We start from the raw sequence: 22,180 nt of genomic DNA on the forward strand, positions 1-22,180 counted from the left end.
TACAGTCGCATAGCTCATTCTGTCTGCCCCTTTCCTGTAAATATTTATTTGTCGTTGGCGATAAAACCTTTGCTACTTCGAGCCCATCGAGTCACTGTCGATTTACTACAAGGGCCATCAAACAACATAAGGAGGAAATAGGATTTCAGACCGAGAGAGACAGGATTTAAAGAGAGAGTTAGGATAGGAATTCCAGAGTTTACAAACCAGGCAGCTGAAGGCTCAGCCACCCAATGGGTGGACCGATTAAAATTGAAGCGAATAAAATCGGGGAGAGGCAAGAATTTCAGGAGTGCAGAGATCTCCGAGAGATTTAGAGCTGGAAATGGTTTCAGAGCTGGGTAGGGTGTGAGGGAGTTGTGATAGTTACAGAGATACTTCCTGATTACAGAGAGAGAGATAGAGAAGGTCCGGAGGAGGTTAGAGAGAGAGAAAACAGTGGTTAGCACTGCTGCCTCACAGCGCCAGGGTCCCAGCATCTGTAAGGAGAGAGAAGAGCTGACGTTTTGAGTCCAGACAACCCTTGTCTAGGTGGCGTCTGCATGTTCTTCGTGTCTGCGTGGGTTTCCTCTGGGTGCTCCAGTTTCCTCCCACAGTCCAAAGGTGTGCAGGTTAGGTGCATTGGCCATGCTAAACTGCCCCTTAGTGTCCTAGGGTTTGTAGGTTAGAGGGATTAGAAGGGTAAATATATAGGTTTACAGGAATGGGGCTTGGGTAAGATTATTGTCGGTGCAGACTAGATGGGCTGAATGGCCTCCTTCTGCACTGTAGGCATTCTGATAAAATTTCTGATGAAGTTACAGAGAGGGGGAGGGTCTGGGGAATGTTATAGAGATAGGGAAGGAGAGTCTGGAGGAGGTTATAGAGAGAGGGAGAGAAGAAGGGTCGAGAGGAGATTACAGAAAGAGGGAAGGAGGGGCTGGAGGAGGTTACAGAGATGGGGATGGTCTGGAGGAGATTACAGAGAGAGGGAGAGAAGTAGGGTCTGGAGAAAGTTACAGAGATGGGGAGGGTCTGGAGGAAGTTACAGAGATGGGGAGGGTCTGGAGGAAGTTCCAGAGAGAGGGTCTGGAGGAGGTTACAGAGTTGGGGAGGGTCTGGAGGAGATTACAGAGAGAGGGGCAAGACCTTGGAGGAATTGGGAAGCAAGGTGAAAACGTTAAAGGTGTTTTTTTGACACTGAGTGTGCTGATTGCGGTAAAACAGGGGTTTTTTTTAACACTTCCTCATAACCTGCCTACAGGCCCCAGGGTGCAGCGCAGGAGAAACTTCTACCCACGAGGGAGGGAGGAGCCTGGAAGTTTCCGTAACTTGTTCTTGGAGTGAGAGAGAGTCAGAGTGAGAGAGAGGCAGAGTGAGTGGCGCTGCCTGTGGCTGTACAGCTCAGCTCAGCTCAGCTCAGCTCAGTAATGGAAACGTCCCCTTGTTTCCCGTGAGGAGATGAGCGATTCGGAGGCAGGCGAGATTCCCAGAGGGAGATCCGGGGGACGGGGCGATGGGCTGCTGGAGCTGGAGTGAGTTCAGGTTCATCCCCTCTCTCTCTGTGTATGTGTGTTCCAGGTTCCAGGCTGCTGCCGGGGGAGGGGGTCCAGGTATAAACCTGTGGATAATCCCTCTCTGAAAGTGTCAGTTTCACGGTAACTGTATCAAACTGTTCAGTTTCACTGTTTAAAAGTTGCAAAGGACAGGAGGAGCCTCCGAAACTAACCAGTGATTTACTCCTATCTCACCCAGCCTGATATTCAAGTAGCTTTTTGCTGGGGCTGTCTCTCTCTGTGCTAACATTCATCCCTTCCCAATGCGGAAAGCAGCGCTCTGCGGACTCGGAAAACCAGTTAAAATTGCAACCAGTCAGCTCTTTGCAACGTGCGTCTTTTTTTTTGAAGTTGATGTATTATTAATGTCGCAACTAAGGCTTACATTAACACTGCAATGAAGTTCCTGCGAAAATCCCCTAGTTGCCACACTCTGGGGACACCGAGGGAGAATTTAGCATGGGCAATGCACCCTAACCGGCATGCCTTTCAGACTGTGGGAAGAAACTGGAGGAAACCCACGCAGACACGGGGAGAATGTGCAGACTCTTCACAGACAGTGACCCAAGCCGGGAATCGAACCCGGGTCCCTGGCGCTGTGAGGCGGCAGTGTGCCACCATGTTGCCCCTTTCCCCAGCCCATAAGCCAATCCTTGACTTTAAATAAGTTAGTGGAAACTTTCCAGAATCCACAGTCAGATATGAAATCTCACTTTCCTGGTTTACTCCAGTCAACTCCCCCGCCACATTCAGACTGTAGCAGTGGTTTCTTACTGTCCAGTTATAAGTTTTGGGTGGTCAGGGATACATTAGCTTTTATGTGGGGTTTGTGTTTCCTACGTTACAACAGTAATGTTGGAGAGGTGGTGCCTTAGTGGTATTGCCACTGGGCCAGTAATCCGGGGTGTGATTTTCCGGCTTGCCCCAAAACTGGAAAATCCCACCTGAGGTCAACAGACCGTTGCATGGACTGCTCCCCGCACGTTACAATTCTCATGGCAGGCTGTGGGGGTGGGGGGGAGTTCCCCTCCAATGCCCAGGTTAGAATCCCACCATGGCAGATGGTGACATTTGAATGCAAATGAAAAGAATCTGAAATTGTGTCTAATGATGACCATGAAATAATTGTCATTAAAAACCCATCTAGTTCCCTAATGTCATAGAATCCCTACAGTGCCAAAGGAAGCCATTCAGCCCATCGAGTCTGCACTGACCACAATCCCACTCAGGCCCTATTCCTGCTCCAACACAGCCTCCTCCTAGCCTACTTCATCTCCCCCCGTCAGTATCTCTGATTTCTTTTATCCTCCCTATGGGAGTGAGTTCCACAATCTTGCTACGCTCTGGGTCAAGACGTTTCTCCCTGATTCCCCGACTGGATTTATTCGTGACTGTCTCATATTCTGGACTTGCTCACAAGTGGAAATATCTCCTTTACATTTACCCCAGAGAACCGTTTCTTGAAGGATTTGATTTGATTTATTATTGTCACGTATGAGTATACAGTGAAAAGTACTGTTTCTGGCTCACTATACAGATGTGGGTATGCCGGCGTTGGACTGGCGTAAACACAGTAAAAAGTCTGACAACACCAGGTTTTAGTCCAACCTATTTATTTGATAATATACTCGCAAGCTTGCGAGTATATTATCAAATAAATAGGTTGGACTAAAACCTGGTGTTGTCAGACTTTTTACTGTGTTTTCACTATACAGACAAAGCATACCGTTCATAGAGAAGGAAAGGAGAGAGTGCAGAATGTAGTGTTACGGTCATAGCTCAGGTGTAGAGAAAGATCAACTTAATGCGAGGCAGGTCCATCCAAAAGTCTGACAGCAGCAGGGAAGAAGCTGTTCTCGAGTCGGTCGGTACGTGACCTCAGACTTTTGTATCTTTTACCTACCGGAAAAAAGTGGAAGAGAGAATGTCCTGAGTGCGTGAGGTCCGTAATTATACTGGCTGTTTTGCGGAGGCAGCGGGAAGTGTGGACAGAGTCAGTGGATGGGAGGCTGGTTTGTGGGATGGATCGGGCTACATTCATGACCTTTTGCAGTTTCTTGTGATCCTTTATCAGACCACTTCTCTAACCCGGGGGGGAATGATCTCCAGCCTGTTTCGTCCTTTCTAATATAACTCTTCCCCCCTCGCCCCCAAGTTCTGATATTCCAGTGAGTTTCTTTTTTACATCATCTCCAGTACTTCTGTATCCTGCTTATAATAGGAAGGTCAGGACTGGTTGCAGTGCTCCAGGTGTGTAAAACCAAAAACAGGAACAGAAGGAAATCTCCTGCAGTTTTGGCAGTGAGTGTGTGTGTGTGTGTGGAGAGAATGCTGCAACTGAACAAGAATCCAGGCTGGGCTGGGTGTCAGAGCTGAAGATGAGTGCCAGACAATGGTTTTAGCTGAATTGAAAGGGGAGGGGGGCATGGAGGGGCAGTGGCAAGATGGAGAATGGGAATAACAAGAAAGACAGACAGAGAAAGTATCTATGGAATGATAATTAGAAAGAAGCATTTATAATAGAGTTTTTGCATAGCTCTGGCACTGAGTAACACACCTGAAGCAAAATGAAACCAAAGGAAATGTCTGGTTCTCGAAGATATTAAAGTAGAAAATGTTTAGAATCATAAAATCCCTACAGTGCAGAAGGAGGCCATTCAGCCCATTGAATCTGCACTGACCACAATTCCACCCGGGCCCTATTCCTGCTCCCCCACATATTGACCCTGTTAACCCCCTGACATTAGCATAGCCAGTTAACCTAAGCCGCACGTCTTTGGAGTGTGGGAGGAAACCGGAGCACCTGGAGGAAACCCACACAGACACGGGGAGAGCGTGCAAAACTCCACACAGTGACCCGAGCTGGGAATCGAACCAGGGCCTGTGGCACTGTACCACCATGCCACCCACTGGAAATACTCTGCTGGTTAGGCATCCCCTATGGAGAGAGAAGTGGAGTTAACGGGTGGGATTTTCTGGCCACACTTGCCCCAAGACTGGAATATCCCACCTGAGGTCAGCTGATCTTTGCATGGTCCGTGTCCCGCCCCCTGTGTTCCGTGTGGCGTGTGAGATAGAAAAATTTAGCTCAACATGCTGAGATAATATGGTTTAACATTTTAGGTTGATGAGCTTTTAGGATTTTCAGCATTCACAGTCTTCTGGTTTTAAGGGTTACTAAGAACTAGGAGCAGGAGTCGGCCGTCTAGCCCCTCGAGCCTGCTCCGCCATTCAATAAGATCATAGCTGATCCTTTCATGGACTCAGCTCCACTTACCCACCCCCGCTCACCATAACCCTTAATTCCTTTACTGTTCAAAAATGTATCTATCCTTGCCTTAAAAAACATTCAATGAGGGAGCCTCAACTACTTCACTGGGCAGGGAATCCCACAGATTCACAACCCTTTGTGTGAAGAAGTTCCTCCTCAACTCAGTCCTAAATCTGCTCCCACCTTAATTTGAGGCTGTGCCCCCTAGTTCTAGTTTCACTCACCAGTGGAAACAACTTCCCTGCTTCTATCTTATCTCTTCCCTTCGTAATCTTATATGTTTCTATAAGACCTCCCCTCATTCTTCTGAATTCCAATGAGTATAGCCCCAGTCTATTCAATCTCTCCTCTTAAGCCGACCCTCTCAACTCTGTAAATACAGTAACCCAAGTTCTCCACTTGGAGCATGTGCCAGAAAGCCTTGCATCTGCACAGGCCCGTGGTGGCCCAGCTTTGTTCCAATGTTTCCAGTGTAGGGACAGACTGTGTAGTGAAGTGGACCAAAACCAGCAAATGACCTGTGAAGACACAGATCTGATGAAGGGTCATCTAGACACGAAACGTTGGCTCTATTCTCTCTCCACAGACACTGTCAGAGCTGCTGAGACTTTCCAGCACTTTCTGTCTTTGTTTCAGATTCCAGCATCCGCAGTATTTTGCTTTTATCTTACTGAGTGAAGTGGGATGGGTTTGTGCATCTTTCTGCTCCACACATCAGATCCCACATTAACTCTAGATTCCTACTGGAACTGGTGTGAAGCTGCTTGTGGCAAAGGCACAGCCTCAGGAAGGGTAAAATGGAGATGTCAGTCATTCTGTGGGCAGCACTTTCATCTCCAAAGATTGTGGGTTCACGTCCCATTCCAACTGGAGCCCGATATTTGTGTCGATCCTCCTCCCACTGCGATACCGAGGGTGTGCTGCGCTGTCAGTAGTGGCATTTTTCAAATGAACTGGTGAATCAGGATCCCTGTCTGAGAGCAAAATACAGGAACTGCTGGGAATCTGAAACAAAAACAGAAAACGCTGGGTAGACTCAGCAGGTCTGGCAACGTCTGTGTCTTCACAGATGGATTTAAAGTTCCATTTGTATTATTCAGAGACAAGCAGGGGAGTTCTCCCTTGGCGATCTGGCCAATAGTTACCCCTCAAACCAAAAAAACAGTTATCTTGGGTCATTATTACAGTGTTGCATCTGGGAACTTGCTGCATGGAAATTGGTTGCTGTGTTGTGTTAATGACAGCTTCAAAAGGTTTAAGTTTCTTTATTAATGTCACAAGTAGGCTTACATTAACATTGCAATAAAGTTACTGGGAAAATCCCCAAATGGTCTCACTGCCTGTGATGTGTTTCGGGATGTCCTGAGGCTGGGAGTGGGACTAAATAACTGTTGGTCATGTTTTAAAAACAACAAGAAATTGGAAGTCCTTTATCCCTAAAAATATCCATGGAGAAACTGAATATTCCTACAGTTTTTTTGATTTGATTTATTATTGTCGCATGTATTAACTTGCAGTGAAAAGTATTGTTTCTTGCGCGCTATACAGACAAAGCACGCCATTCATAAGAAGGAAAGGAGAGAGTGCGGAGTGTAGTGTTACATTTGGGTGACACAGTGGCACAGTGGTTAGCACTGCTGCTTCACAGCTCCAGGGACCTGGGTTCGATTCCTGGCTTGGGTCATTGTCTGTTTGGAGTTTGCACGTTCTCTTCGTGTCTGCGTGGGTTTCCTCCAGCAGTCCAAAGATGTGCGGGTTAGGTTGATTGGCCATGCTAAATTGACCTTAGGTGCATAGGTTAGAAGATTAGTGGGTAAAATATATTCGGATATGAAGGTAGGGCCTGGGTGGAATTGTGGTCAGTGCAGACTTGATGGGCCGAATGGCCTCTTTCTGTACTGTAGGGATTTCTGTGAGTCATAGCTAGGGTGTAGAGAAAGATCGACTTAATGCAGGGTAAGTCCATTCAGAAGTCTGACAGCAGCAGGGAAGAAGCTGTTCTTGAGCCGGTTGGTACGTGACCTCAGACTTTTGTATCTTTTTCCTGATGGAAGAAGGTGGAAGAGAGAATGTCCAGGGTGTGTGGGGCCCTTAATTATACTGGCTGCTTTGCCAAGGCAGTGGGAAGTGTAGACAGAATCAATGAATGGGAGGCTGGTTTGTGTGATGGATTGGGTTACATTCACGGCCTTTTGCAGTTTCTTGCGGTCTTGGGCAGAGCAGGAGCCCAAAATTCTGATTGGGTGAAGGCAGTCGCTGTTACAACAGTCTACGTTTATATAGCGCCTTTTCAACAATAAGATGCTTCACAGAGGCAAAGGAAGAAAATGAACACTGCATCGTATATATATGTTTGGAAAGCTTGATGAAGGAAAGGGATGTTGAGGAACGCCAGAAAGACAGGTCTTGGTCAGAGCATCTTTCACAATGCCAGGATGTCCCACATTGCTTTAGCCAATTAAATGCTTTTGAAATGCAGTCACTGTGGTAATGTCAGAAACCAGTTTACATACAGCCAGCTCCCAGAAATGGCAAAGAGTAAATAACCACATCAACTGCTGTGTTTAATTTTGCTCATTGAAAAAACTCTTGTTCTCACCTTTAACTGAGACTGAGCCAGGATGTGTAACTGAGACTGAGCCAGGATGTGTAACAAGACCATAAGATGAAGGGGCAGGAGTAGGCCTTTCGGCCCGTTGAGTTTGCTCGCTCATCATTCAGAAAGACTGGGCAGACAGGGACTTTTTCAGAGATTGAGGGGGTTACCTGACTGAGACCTCTCAAATCCTGAAAGACTTTGTTAGGCTCGAGTCCGCGGAAGAGTTTTCTGTTGTAGGAGTGATTAAAATGAAGGGTCATCGACGTCCGAAAGTCACTAATAAATCCAGCCGGGAATGTGGGAAGAAACCTCGTTAGCCAGAGGAGAGTGAGAATGTGGAACTCACTCCCAAATGAAGCTTGAAGCAAATCACACAGATGGGCTTCAGGCAAACCCAAGTAAACACACACTTGAGGGAGGATTAGGAAGGAGATGTTGATTGGGTGAGGTAGGGTCGGGGGAGGAGGTTTGTGGAGCATGAACTACCCGCACAGGGCAGTGGGGTTGAGTTGCCTGTCGACCCGCTATAATGGCTTGGCCAAGTTAATTTTGAGAAATGTTTGATTAAGTTTCCTGAGAAGGGAGCCACTGTTAGCGCTAAGATATCACAGAACCATGAATCTGATAATCTGATTAGGGTACGCTGTCTCGCACACTCCTCCTCACTCTGTCTCACCTCCCACTCTCACAAATACACAGGGGCACAGTTTGAGTTGGAGAACATTCGGAGCTGCCAGGAATCGGTAGCCTCTCACCGTGCTGCATCTCATTCCATGTGCCAGTTGGAAAGAGCTAGCCAATTGGCTCCATTCTCTGTGCACTTTTCCCAGAACCAGACGAATGATTTATTTGATTGGAAGGGTGATTAATATACGGAGGATTGTAGGTGTTTGAACAGGAAGTTTGCAGGGGTTTCAGGAAGGAAGCCAATGGGTTCTTGCACCAGGAAGGAATTGAGGTTATTAACATGAAATTGTGCAGAAGGCAGCAGGCGAGTGAGCCACTCGGCTCGTGTAGCAGCAGATCATAGTATAACCTCACTTTTACAGCAGGAACACAGGCCATTCGGCCCAACTGATGTTTGTGCTCCCCCCCCCCCCCCCCCCATTTCATCCCACCATTTCCTTCTATTCCCTTTTCTCTTGTGGTTATTTAACTTCCCCTTTACTGTATCCATACAATTCACCTCCCCCACTCCCCGTGGGAGCGAGGCCCCACTCTCCCCCGCTCCCCTCGTGGGAGCGAGGCCCCCGCTCCCCTCGTGGGAGCGAGGCCCCCGCTCCCCTCGTGGGAGCGAGGCCCCCGCTCCCCTCGTGGGAGCGAGGCCCCCGCTCCCCTCGTGGGAGCGAGGCCCCCGCTCCCCTCGTGGGAGCGAGGCCCCCGCTCCCCTCGTGGGAGCGAGGCCCCCGCTCCCCTCGTGGGAGCGAGGCCCCCGCTCCCCTCGTGGGAGCGAGGCCCCCGCTCCCCTCGTGGGAGCGAGGCCCCCGCTCCCCTCGTGGGAGCGAGGCCCCCGCTCCCCTCGTGGGAGCGAGGCCCCCGCTCCCCTCGTGGGAGCGAGGCCCCCGCTCCCCTCGTGGGAGCGAGGCCCCCGCTCCCCTCGTGGGAGCGAGGCCCCCGCTCCCCTCGTGGGAGCGAGGCCCCCGCTCCCCTCGTGGGAGCGAGGCCCCCGCTCCCCTCGTGGGAGCGAGGCCCCCGCTCCCCTCGAATTGATTGCTGCCTAGTTTTGGACTCTCCCCCGGTGTCGTTTCTATACCTGTTCTATAAGATCCTTTCTGAATCTCCAATTGGTCTTATCAGACTTCTCCTTTCTGGAGAAAGGAGACCTTTGCATTTTTAGTTTTTTTGGTAGTTGTACTTCTGTGTTTTTTTGCAAACCAATTTTAACAATCTTCTAAGACCAATGGGGGAAAGAAATCAAACTTTAAGTAGAATTGTCAATCTTTTCTTTATTGTAACCAGGAAGATGTGATAAATCTGATGAATCACTCACTCTCTGTAGTGTTATGACTCATTGCAAAAAGCCCTGAAGGCAGAGGGTAGCAGTGAGAGCCGCAACATGTTAATGAATGTGGCGGATCTTGTTAAAGTTTATTTATTTATTAGTCACAAGTAGACTTACATTAACACCACAATGAAGTTACTATGAAAATACCCTAGTTGCCACACTCTGGCACCTGTTCGGGTCAATTTACCTAACCAGTACGTCTTCGGATTGTGGGAGGAAACTGGAGCAAACCCATGCAGACATGGGGAGAATGTGCAGACACTGCACATACAGGGACCCCAGCAGGGAATCGAACCCTGGTCCCTGGCGCTGTGAGGCAGCAGTGCTAACCACTGTGCCACTGTGTCGCCCCATGCAGATCCATGTGTCAGTAAGATATGCTGTGCACAAGAGCAAAAAATGAACTGACTCACCTGGGAAAAATAACAATGAGAGGACCAACCACTGATGTTATTAGAAGATGATTTTACTTTACGTTTCAAAACTCTGGAATTTCTCGCAATGGAATAGACGATGAGTGCAAAGAGACATTATTTCCAAAGCAGACGCCGTGAAAATTACCCGCTATCATTGTTTGATCCATGATTCGATAAGTTAATGGAAACGTTCCTGAGGGATAGGATTTCTGACCATTTCGAAAGATGCAGCTTAATCCGGGATTGTCAGCACGCATTCATGAGATAAATCCTGCCTCTCAAATTTGATTGAATTCTTTGAGGAGGTAACTAAGTGTGTAGATGAAGGTAGAGCAGTTGATGTCGTTTACATGGATTTTGGTAAGGCGTTTGATAAGGTTCCCCCATGGTAGGCTCATGAAGAGAGTAAGGAGGTGTGGGATAGAAGGAAATGTGGCCAATTGGATAAGTATCTGGCTGTCTCATAGAAGTGATGTGGAGATACTGCGTTGGACTGGGGTAAACACAGTAAGAAGTCTCACAACACCAGGTTAAAGTCCAAAGGGTTTATTTGGTAGTAAACACCACTAGCTTTCAGAGCGCTGCTCCTTCATCGGGTGAGTGGAGAGTTCTGATCACAAACAGGGCATATAAAGGCACACACAGTTTACAGAATACTGATTAGAATGTGAGTCTTTACAGCTAATCAAGTGTTAAAGGTGCAGACAGTGTGAGTGGAGAGAGGGTTAAGCACAGGTTAAAGAGATGTGTATTGTCTCCAGACAGGACAGTAAGTGAGATGTAGCAAGCTCAGGCAAGTCACGGGGGTTACAGATTGTGTGACATGAACCCAAGATCCCGGTTGATTTTGTGATGTTGAGAGATTGTCGAGCGGTGTTCATTCATCTGTTGTCGTAGTGTCTGCACTCGACAGTCACCAGGCAAGGCTGTTCCCTTCCTGTTGGTGAACACTTCAGTGGTCATGGGCACTCGGCCTCTGATCTTCGGGTAAATGTTCTCCAAGGCGGCCTTCATGACACACGACAGCGCAGAGTCACTGAGCAGAGACTGATAGCCAAGATCCGCACACATGAGGACGGTCTCAACCGGGATCTTGGGTTCATGTCACACTATCTGTAACCCCCATGACTTGCCTGGGTTTGCAAAACCTCACTTACTTTCCTGTCTGGAGACAATACACATCTCTTTAACCTGTGCTTAATGCTATCTCCACTCACACTGTCTGCATCTTTAAGACTTGATTAGCTGTAAAGACTCACATTCTAATCAGTATTCTGTAAACTGTGTGTGTGCCTTTATATGCCCTGTGTGTGATCAGAACTCCCCACTCACCTGACGAAGGGGCAACGCTCTGAAAGCTAGTGGCGTTTACTACCAAATAAACCCTTTGGACTTTAACCTGGTGTGGTGAGACTTCTTACTGTACCTCGTAGAAGACAGAGGGTGGAGGTGGATGGAAAATTTTCATATTGGAGGCCAGTTACCAGTGGTGTACCACAGGGATCAGTGCTGAGTCCTCTGCTATTTGTGATTTTTATCAACGACTTGGAAGAGAGGGCTGAAGGGTGGGTTAGTAAATTTGTTGATGACACAAAGATTGGTGGAGTAGTGGGTGAGGTGGAGGGCTCTTGCAGGCTGCAAAGAGACATTGATAGGATGCAGAGCTGGGCCGAAAAGTGGCAGATGGAATTTAACCCTGATAAGTGCGAGGTAATTAATTTTGGTAGGACAAGCTTGAATGCAGATTACAGGGTCAACAGCAGGGGTCTGAGGAACATGGAGGAACAGAGAGATCTTAGGGTTCATATCCAGAGATCTTGGGGTTCATATCCACAGATCTCTGAAGGTTGCCACTCAAGTGGATAGAGCTGTGAAGAAGGCTTATAGTGTGTTAGCGTTTATTAACAGGGGGTTTGAGTTTAAGAGCCGTGGGGTTATGCTGCAACTATACAGGACCTTGGTGAGACCACATTTGGAATATTGTGTGCAGTTCTGGTCACCTCACTATAAGAAGGATGTGGAAGCATTGGAGAGAGTGCAGAGGAGATTTACCAGGATGCTGCCTGGTTTGGAGGGTAGGTCTTATGAGGAAAGGTTGAGGGAGCCTAGGCCTTTTCTCTCTGGAACGGAGGAGGATGAGAGGCGACTCAATAGAGGTTTATAAGATGATGAGGGGGATTGATAGAGTGGACGTGCAGAGACTATTTCCTCAGGTGGATGTAGCTGTTACTAGGGGGCATAACTATAAGGTTCATGGTGGGAGATATAGGAGGGATGTCCGAGGTAGATTCTTCACTCAGAGAGTGGTTGGGGTGTGGAATGCACTGCCTGCTGTGATAGTGGAGTCAGGCACTTTAGGAACTTTCAAGCGGTTATTGGATAGGCACATGGAGCACACCAGAATGATAGGGAGTGGGATAGCTTGATCTTGGGTTCAGACATAGCTCGGCACAACATTGAGGGCTGAACGGTCTGTACTGTTCTATGTTCTATGTCAAAGGGACACAAAAGATTGAGCAAGTCTGACAGTGCTATGTCACGATGATGAGGAATGTGTGTGTGTCAGTGGATGGCTAACGTTTTCCACTCTGGAGGTTGGAAATTGCATTTATATAGCACCTTAGGGCATGCCAAAGCCCTTTGCTGTTGTTGCATCTTGCTGTACACAAACTGCTTTATTGCAGTGTGATGCTGACAAGATCATTTGTTTTCCGGTGATGTTAGTTAAAGGCCAAGTGTTGGCTCCTTGAAATTGGGAGAAACTGCTCTTTCAGACAGTGGACCATCTTGTATCTGTCCATGGTGACAGCCGGGGATTATATCAGTCCGACATTTCCCACCACTAGTTTCAGCCTGTTCCTCGCGTGAATCCTAGATTCCCTACAGTGCAAAGGGAGGCCATTTGGCCCATCGAGCCTGCACCAACCACAGTCCCACCCAGGCCCTATTCCCGTAACCCCACATATTTACCCTGCTAATCCTCCTGACTCTAATTGGCGATTTAACATGGCCAATCCACCTAACATAGATAGCTTTGGAGTGTGAGAGGAAACCAGAGCACCCGGAGGAAACCCACACGGACGTACAGAATGTGCAAACTGCATACGGTGATCCGAGGCTGGAATCGAACCCGGGTCCCTGGCACTATGAGGCAGCAGTGCTAACGTGTGTGCCACCGTGTCACCCCTATGAATCCCCGTATCACTTTCCCAAAAGCTGCTCTCATGCTAATTTTGCAATGAAATGTGGACATTTCTCCATAGTTTCGATCCATTACCTTAACTTCCCAATCGTAAAAACAAGTTATAATTATTCCCTAACCAATCCATTCGTTATTTGGCTTATTCATTGACTGTTTTACACATAAATTCCTGCCAGAGCATTGCCCCTCTCTATCTCTGTAAGCTTTTCCAGCCTCCTGCAGCCCCACCAGTTCTGTCCTTTTGTGTGTCCCTGCTTTGCGTTGCTCCATTATTGCCTTCAGTTACCCACCCTAGGCCCCAGTCTCTGGAATACCCAGCCAACTCTTTGTCTGACAGCTTCTGGTCACCTGCCCGAATGTCTCTTTAACGTTGACTCTGTGTTAAATTTAGTTTGATGATGGAAGCTGTGAAATGCCTTGGGATGCCTGTCAAGAAATGCAACAAAAATATCAATATTTCCACATATTTTGTTGACTTATTGGTCTGTTGACACTCTGGGCATGCTTGGTTCCTTGCAGTTCCGATCTACTGGTCCAGGATTTATGCTTGGTCAAGAGAACATCATTTAATTTTATCATCAGTAAAAGCTAATCTGTAGTTGCACGTAACAACTCAAGCCACTATCTTCAGGTGAAATGAGGTTCGATGTGGAAATGTTGTCAAACTTCATTCAATAAAGCACTTTGTGCTATAGAAGTGCAAGATGGTGGATAGTTGGGTCAAATTTGGTTTGATAATGGAGCCTGTACCATGGGACATTGATCAAAGGCGATAGATAAAAGCAGCTTGTTGTTGTTAGCCAGGTTGACATTGCGGAGTAGTATCCTGGGCTGGACTGCAATGGATGGCCAGTGTTTTTAGTTGAAGTCACGGTTCGGTCCAGGATTTACTGAATGTGGTGCCAGTGCTGTCGTCAGAACGACTTTCTCATTATTTTTGCCCTTGGACTTGAGCTGAAATCTCCATGGAGCTATAAAAATATTGAACGGAAATGAGGTAATGATGTGTGTTAAGAAATGTTCGCTGTCCTCTTCCTATGATTTGAACCTGAGAGCTCTGGCATTGCAGAAGTCACACAACCCGGTTTTAGAGGTTGATTTCTTTCCATCCACAAGTTCCATGCTCAAAACTCAGGATTGCAATTTTCAAAAGTAATTCAAAAGGCGGAATGTTTTTCATTAACGTGCGAGCTTACAGCCCAGCTCCCAAGTCAAGTAGTCAGAGGAGGGATTAATTACAAACAGGAATGCTGTGGGGAGGCAGTGGCCTAGTGGCATTATTGCTAGATTATTGATCCAGAAACTCAGCTAATGTTCTGGGAACCCGGGTTCGAATCCCGCCACGGCAGATGGTGGAATTTGAATTCAATAAAAAATATCTGGAATTAAGAATCTACTGATGGCCATTGTCAATTGTTGGAAAAACCCATTATGTTCACTAATGTCCCTTTAGGGAAGGAAATCTGCCGTCCTTACCTGGTCTGGCCTACATGTGACTCCAGAGCCACAGCAATGTGGTTGACTCTCAACTGCCCTCCAAGGGTAACTAGGGATGGACAATAAATACTGGCCCAGCCAGCGATGGCATATCCCACGAATGAATAAAAAGAAACTGCAAAACTGGATGTTGTTTCTATCATCCAGCCACCCGTGTAGCATAGGAGAGTGGTTTGAGAAAATGCCACCTTGGGTCTAAAGGTCAAATCTACTCATGCGGTGGCACAGAGGCTAGCACTGCTGCCTCACAGCTCTAGGGACCCAGCTTCAATTCCTGGCCTGGGTCACTGTCTGTGTGGAGTTTGCACGTTCTCCCCGTGTCTGCGTGGGTTTCCTCCCACAGTCTGAAATACGTGCTGGTTAGGGTGCTTTGTCCAATGCCAAATTCTCCCTCAGTGTACCCAAACAGGCGCTGGAGTGTGGCGACTAGGAGATTTTCACAGTAACTTCATTGCAGTGTTAATGTCAGCCTAATTGTGACACTAATAAATAAGTAAACTTAAAACAAACAGATGCAGCAGAAACTAAAACTGTGATGTGTATGTGTAATATAGTACAGCAGGAATGGAGATTAGAAGATGTTGTTCAAACAGAAGAAAATTGAAACCTGGCACATTAATGCAACAAAAATATCGATATTTGCCATATTTTACTGACTTATTGGTCTATTGACACTCTTGCTGTACTTGGTGCCTCGTAGTTTCGATCCAATGGTCCAGGGTTTATCCCTGGGCAAGAAAACATCATTTAATTTTATGGTCAGTACAAGTTAATCAGTAGCGTTGCATGTAACAACTCAGATACTGTCTTCAGGTGAAATGAGGTTCCATGTGGAAATTTCATTCAGTAAAGCACTTTGGTTAAATGTGTTGTAGAAAATTCACTATCCAGTCCCACCCAGCAGCTGAAAGGAATGAAGACAAAATGATACAGAAAGATTGAAGGACAGAGGCCAAGGGGAAGAGTGACCATCTTCTCTATTTTACCGTGACACAGCAGATTGTCAGCAATAGATTAAAGCTTTTGTATTTCTATTGCACGCTCACCATTTCCCACTGTAACTCTCCGAGCGGGGGAAAGAGTGATCTTTGTCAATGCCATGTTGGGAATCTGTGGCCCATTTTTCACCGTGTTCTATTTTGGATCGTTGGTTCAGGTGGTGCTGATATAATTCAGTTCAGTAAGAAGTCTCACAACACCAGGTTAAAGTCCAACAGGTTTATTTGGCAGTAACTTTCAGAGTCTCAGGCCCCTTCATCAGGTGAGTGAGGAGTTGTGTTCGCAAACAGGGCACATACACACACAAACTCAAGTCACAAGATAACAATTGGAATGCGAGTCTTCACAGGTAATCAAGTCTTACAGGTACAGACATTGTGAGTGGAGTGAGGGTTAAGCACAGGTTAAAGAGACGTGTATTGTCTCCAGACAGGACAGTTAGTGAGATTTTGCAAGCCCAGGCAAGTCGTGGGGGTTACAGATAGTGTGACCTGAACCCAAGATGCCAGTTGAGGCCATCCTCATGTGTGCGGAACTTGGCTATCGGTTTCTGCTCAGCAATTCTGCGTTGTCATTTGTGGTGTGAAGAACGCCTTGGCAAATGCTTACCCAAAGATCAGAGGCTGAATGCCTGTGACCGCTGAAGTGTTCCCCAACTGGAAGGGAACACTGTTGCCTGGTGAGTGTCGAGCGGTGTTCATTCATCCGTTGTCGTAGCGTCTGCATGGTCTCCCCAGTGTACCATGCTTCGGGGCATCCTTTCCTGCAGTGTATCAGGTAGACAATGTTGGCCGAGTCGCAAGACCTAGTGCCAGATAAACCTGTTGGACTGGTGTTGTGAGATTTCTTACTGTGCTTACCCCAATCCATTGCCGGCATCTCCATGTCATAAATTCAGTTCCCCAGCTTAAACGTCCTGCAGTTTGTTTTACATGTTTCCATTAGAAATGATGGTCTGACCACATTTATAATGGAGATTTCTTATGTAAACGTCACACTGTAATTATACCATTTTCCCGGTGTTGGTGTGAGGGAGTCTACACGGAGAGGGATGTAATTACAGTACAGGAGCTTCCATTATAAATGTGGGAGAGAGGGGGATGGCAGTGGCCTTTGTCAGTGATGTGATGTGAATTTATAATGTCTCACCATCCCAAAATAGAAAAATGGGCCACAGATTCCTGACAAACTCATTTCATAGCATTGACAAAGATCACTCTCCCCTGCTCGGAGAGTTATGGTGGGAAATGGTGAGCGTGCAATAGAAATACAAAAGCTTTAATCTATTGCTGACAATCTGCTGTGTAACGGTAGAATAGAGAAGATGGTCACTCTTCCTCCTGGCTTCTGCCCTTCAATCTTTCTGTATCGTTTTCTCTTCATTCCTTTCAGCTGCTGGGTGGGACAGGATGGTGAAAGGAACTTCAACCTGAATATCTTTGGTAATTGTCTAAAAAAACACAGCATGTATTTCCCAACCTGACCTCGCCATCTAAACGTTTTTGTTCCAGCAGCTATCCCAGCTTCCGGCAGCTATCGCAGCTTTCTACACTTCCTGTCTCTTTCAGTGTAATCTATCCAAGTGGCACGGGCTGGATGGAACTGGGGAATCACCAGTGGTGTGAACCCCTGTGTTGGTGCATCTGTCCCTTCACTTTTTATGAGAAGTTTGTATCAAGAGTCCGAGCGGCCTTCCTACCTCCCAGACTCCCCTGACACTCCCTGACCCTCTGCACTGACCGCCTCTCTCCCTGACCTTCCCCACTCACTGCCTCGTCCAACTCCCTGACGCTCACCGACTTGCCCTCTTGACGACCTTCCTTTCGCCACCCCTCTCCAGAACCCTCGCGCACAGCAAGAGTTCAGTTGAGGGAAGGGGCGAGCAAGAGAATGCAGCAGAGGGCGAGACGGAAGGGCTGGGGAGGGAGGTAGCAAGCTGCGAGGATTGAAGACGCAGGGGTGGGGGGGTAGGTGGCGAGTTAGGAGCAGTGGCGAACTGGAGAGAGGAAGCAGAGGTCAAGGCTTAAGTTGAGAGAGTTAGTACTGTGAGTTATGAAGAATTAGTAGGAGGATTTTAGTTTGGGTTCAAGGCACCCACTAGGTTTTTAATGTAAAATTTACAGGTCAGGTGAGCAGCCCAGCCTCTTAATTACATGTTTTCTGATATCCCAGTTTAATTTAGCATGCCATTCTTTTAGGAATATAATAGGATTGCTGAAGGAGGAGCAGCTGCGTATTGGTAGCCTGCAGCTTGGGATTCTCGTGTCTCACGCGCCCTGTTACCGCTGCCAGCGAGAATGGAGAATGTGGCACTCAGCCGGATCTCCATTCACAGCAGCGGGACTGGAGAATCCTGGCAGCGGGCGAGGCTGGAGAATCTCAGCCATATTCTCTGACACAGGAATTCTTCTCTCCTCCTTAACACAAAGACTCTTCTTTCCTCCATAAGAGTTTTGAAATGTTGTTGTCGAGTATTGACAGACACACAAAGCTACATAAAGAGATGTGAACCCAAGTGACCCAAAGAATGGTTGAATAAGATTCCGAGAGTGTCTGGAAGGAGGAGAGGTCGAGTCGGAGAGGTTTAGGGATGGAATCCAGAGTTTGGGATCTTTGTGGCTGAAGGCAGGATGTTCAAGAAGCCAGAACTTTGGAAGAACGCAGGTGTCTCTGGTTGCGAATGGGAACAGGGCAGCTTACAGAGAAGGGGCGGTCTGATTGGTTATTGGGATTGGAAGAGTTTATGGAGTTGGGGAGGGGCCAATCCAGGGGGGAGATGAGATTTTAAACAGTCAAGGTGTTGCCAGACTTGGGAGCCAACGTCAGCAAGCACTGGACTGGGAGGGAAGGAGGGCTCGGTGTGAGTTAGGATACGGCCCCAGAGCTCTGAATGAGACCAGGTTTCAGGGGAATGGTACTGATGGACAATTTGTACTCCAAACAAATCAGGTCATCTGGGAAGCTTCGGATTTTGGGAGAGGTTAGAGACTTCCCTGTAAAAACGTTAATGGAAGCATTAAAAAAAACACAACAATTATATGGAAACTTTTAATATTTTGCAATAACAATATTAAAGGAGACAATGGTGTAGTGGAAATGGACTAGGAATCCAGAGATCCAGATAAACATTCTGGTGTTAAGGGTTCGAATCCCACCACGGCAGATGGTGTAATTGGAATTCAGTAAGAATCTGGAATTAAAATTCTACAAGAAACCATCGTCAATTGTTGTAAAAGCCCTCTGGTTCACTAATGTCCTTTGGGGAAGGAAATCTGCCGTCCTTGCCTGATCTGGCCTACACGTGACTCCAGAGCCACAGCAATGTGGTTGACTCTTAATTCCCCTCTGAAGTGACCGAGCGAGACACTCAGTTCAAGGGGCAGTTAGGGATGGGCAATAAATGTTGGCCCAGCCAGTGACAGCCACACCACTGAAAGGATAATTTGACATATGTTTTTTTTGGATTATTAGACAAAAAGAAAGAAATCGCAGTGTGGCAGCTGGTGGAATTGAAATTCAGTGTATAAAATCTGAAGCTAGATGATTACGGAACCGTTGTCGATTGTTGTAAAACCCATCGGATAGTCAGAAGCCTTTTCCCAGGGTGGAAGAGTCAATTATTCGGGGGCACGGGTTTAAGGTGCGAGGGGCGAGGTTTAAAGGAGATGTACAAGAAAGACTTTTTTACACAGAGGGTGACTGGAACTCGCTGCCGGGGAGAGGTAATGAAGCAGATACGATCATGAGTTTTAAGGGGCGGTCTGGATCCATGCACGAATAGGATAAGAATAGAGGGATATGGTCCCCGGAAGGGTAGGAGGTTTTAGTTCAGTCAGGCAGCATGGTCAGTGCAGGCTTGGAGGGCCAAAGGGCTGGAATTTTCTTCATTCACTTACATGCTTTAGGGAAGGAAATCTGCCATCCTTACCTGGTCTGGCCTACGTGTGACTCCAGGCCCATAGCAATGTGGTTGACTGTTATATTTCCTTGGGGATGGACAATAAATGCTGGCCCAGCCAGCGACACTCACATCCCAAGAAAGAATAAATTGACATTTGTATTCTTTTGGATTGTGTAGACATTTTCCATTATAAACTTGGGTTTGCAATTTAAAATAGAGACAGAAAGTTATGATCAGAATGTGACCACAGGAAATCAAATGGTGCAAGAATGTTCAAGCAGGCACATTTATAATGTTTTCTGGACAATGTCTACATTACCAAAAACATTCTTCAAATGCTAAAGAGTAATTATTTAATTGGAGGAAATATCTTAAATGCTAAAGAATTTTGTGGGCTTTACAATGTAACTCCGGGAGGGATCAGTCCCAATCGATTTGATTTGATTTATTATTGCCATGTGTATTAATGTACAGTGAAAAGTATTGTTTCTTGCACACTGTGCAAAACATACCGTTCATAGAGAAGGAAACGAGAGGGTGCAGAATGTAGTGTTACAGTCACAGCGAGGGTGTAGAGAAAGATCAGCTTAATGCGAGGTAGGTCCATTCAAAAGTCTGACAGCAGCAGGGAAGAAGCTGTTCTTGAGTCGGTTGATACCTCAGACTTTTGTATCTTTTTCCCAAAGAAAGAAGATGGAAGAGAGAATGTCCGAGGTGTGTAATGTCTTAATTATACTGGCCGCTTTGCCGAGGCAGCAGGAAGTGTAGACAGGGTCAATGGATGGGAGACTGGTTTGGGTGATGGGGGGGGGGGGCTGGTTTGGGTGATGGGGCATCTATTGGCTGTTGGCATTATTTAATGTTTGACCCTTTTGTTAGGACTTTGGAATTAACATAAGGAAAATCTTTCTTAAGCATTGAATGGTTAGGGTCAGGAGCTGCCTGTGAGTGTGGCAGAGACAGGTTCGATCATGGCCTTCGAAAAGGAATTAGATAAAATCCTGAAGGAAAAGGAATAGCAGAGTTATGGGGAAAGGGCAGAGAGTCGAACTGACACAGTGATGGCCTTCTGTATTGCAAAGATTCTGAGTCAAAATCCGTGTTCGCTGATCTGACTCTGAATAAAATTGAGAGAATTTGCTGGATTGTTACATGTTGAATCAGTTCAAGGGGCAATGGAGAATAAAGTCTTCACAATGGGTCCAAGTGCATGAAAGAGGAAGAGTTTTGAACAGAAGGAGTCTCCTTGTAGGGTTTGCTTTTCCATTTTGGTTTTATGGTGAAATTTTCTTGTTGGGAACATGTTGGAATCTATAATGAAGGAAGTCTGAGCGTAATGTTCAAATGGGAACAAGTCAACATTATTTCACTGAAGGGAACTTGCGCTTGGCAAAATTATTAGACTTTTAAAGGATGCCAGATAAAGGGGAACCATTCGATGTGGATTTCCAAAAGGCATTCAATAAGATTTATAGGCAAGATAAGAGCTCATGGAGTTGGGGATAATTTTTTTGGATGGATAGATGATTGGTTAATCTACAGAAAGCAGAGAATCGGCTCAAAGGAAACTACTTCAAGTTAACAAGCAGTGAACAGTGGAGTGCCACAAGGATCAGTGCTGGGGTCTCAGCTATTTGCCATCTATATTAATGACTTCAATGAAGAGACAGAGTAATATATCAATGTTTGCTCATAATAGTAAGTTAAATGTGAAGGTGAGCTGTGGGGAGATTATACAGAGGCTGCACTGAGATATATACAGGTTAAGTGAGTGAACAACAAGGTGAAGTGTGTAGTAAGAATACAAAAGCAAAATAATTTTTAGAAGGTGAGAAACTTGTTAAGTGTTGATGTTCAAAGACAGTTGGGTGCAAGGAATGCAGAAAGTTGTCAAGCAGATACAGCAAGCAATTAGGAAGGCCAATGGCATATTGGCTTTTGTTGCAAGAGGATTGGAGTATAGGAACAAACAAGTCTTGCTGTAGTTGTACAGGGTTTTGGTGAGACCGCACCTGGAATACAGTGTGCAGCTTTGATCTATACGTTTAAGAAAATATATATTTGTATTGGAGACGGTGCTGTGTAGGTTCAATCTCCAGGACGCCGTGTGCCACCCTGGAGAAAAACCATTGGGATATTAAAAAGAGATGTTTCGGTCATTATCTTTGAACATTTCTCTCTAACAAATAGAAAATTTTAAATTTGGGGAGAAGAAATGTTTTGAACACCAATAAATTGGATCATGAGCCTTTTTGCTTTCCAATTAGAATAGAAACCCAAAAGTGTGGAAATGGGCCATTCAGCCCATTGAGTTTGCACTGAAAACAATCCCACCCAAGCCCTACCCCCGTAACCACATATAATTATCCTGTTAATCCCCCTGATACTAAGAGGCAATTTAACATGGCCAATCCACCTAATTGATGGAGGAAGTCACTGTGTTACAAGGATGGATGTATTGGCAGGAGTGTTGGGACAAATCAGGTGATGAAATTGTCAGGAATACGTTTAGTCACAGTGGTCAATCCTAATTGGGAAGTTTTACTATGTTGAAAGGTGCTTTATAAATGCAAGCTGTTGTTGTGTTGGAAACTTCTTGTGTGTTTCCAGCGTACCCAATCCAGCTTTTGCACATGCATTAAGGCATATTGATGGGTTTAGCTCAGCTGGCTGGTTTTTGATGCAGGGCAACACCAACAGCACGGGTTCGATTCTCAACCCTGCCCCTCAAGTAACATCACCATCAATTAGCTCT

At 46.4% G+C, this 22,180-nt stretch overlaps 1 protein-coding gene across 1 annotated transcript in view; it reads left to right on the forward strand.

The window, feature by feature from the left end:
* Positions 1–1,395: 1,395 nt before the first annotated feature.
* The window catches only part of dapp1 (dual adaptor of phosphotyrosine and 3-phosphoinositides), a 52,356-nt gene continuing 31,571 nt past the window's right edge, over positions 1,396–22,180 (forward strand). The window contains exon 1 of the mRNA XM_080195837.1: positions 1,396–1,514. Within this exon, the coding sequence (XP_080051963.1) occupies positions 1,441–1,514 (74 nt within the window). The 5' untranslated portion in view covers positions 1,396–1,440. The remainder of the gene's footprint in view (positions 1,515–22,180) is intronic.

This window comes from Carcharhinus amblyrhynchos, chromosome 1, assembly GCF_965287045.1.
Source record: "Carcharhinus amblyrhynchos chromosome 1, sCarAmb.v2.hapA, whole genome shotgun sequence".
In the NCBI taxonomy this organism is placed as follows: Eukaryota; Metazoa; Chordata; class Chondrichthyes; order Carcharhiniformes; family Carcharhinidae; genus Carcharhinus; species Carcharhinus amblyrhynchos.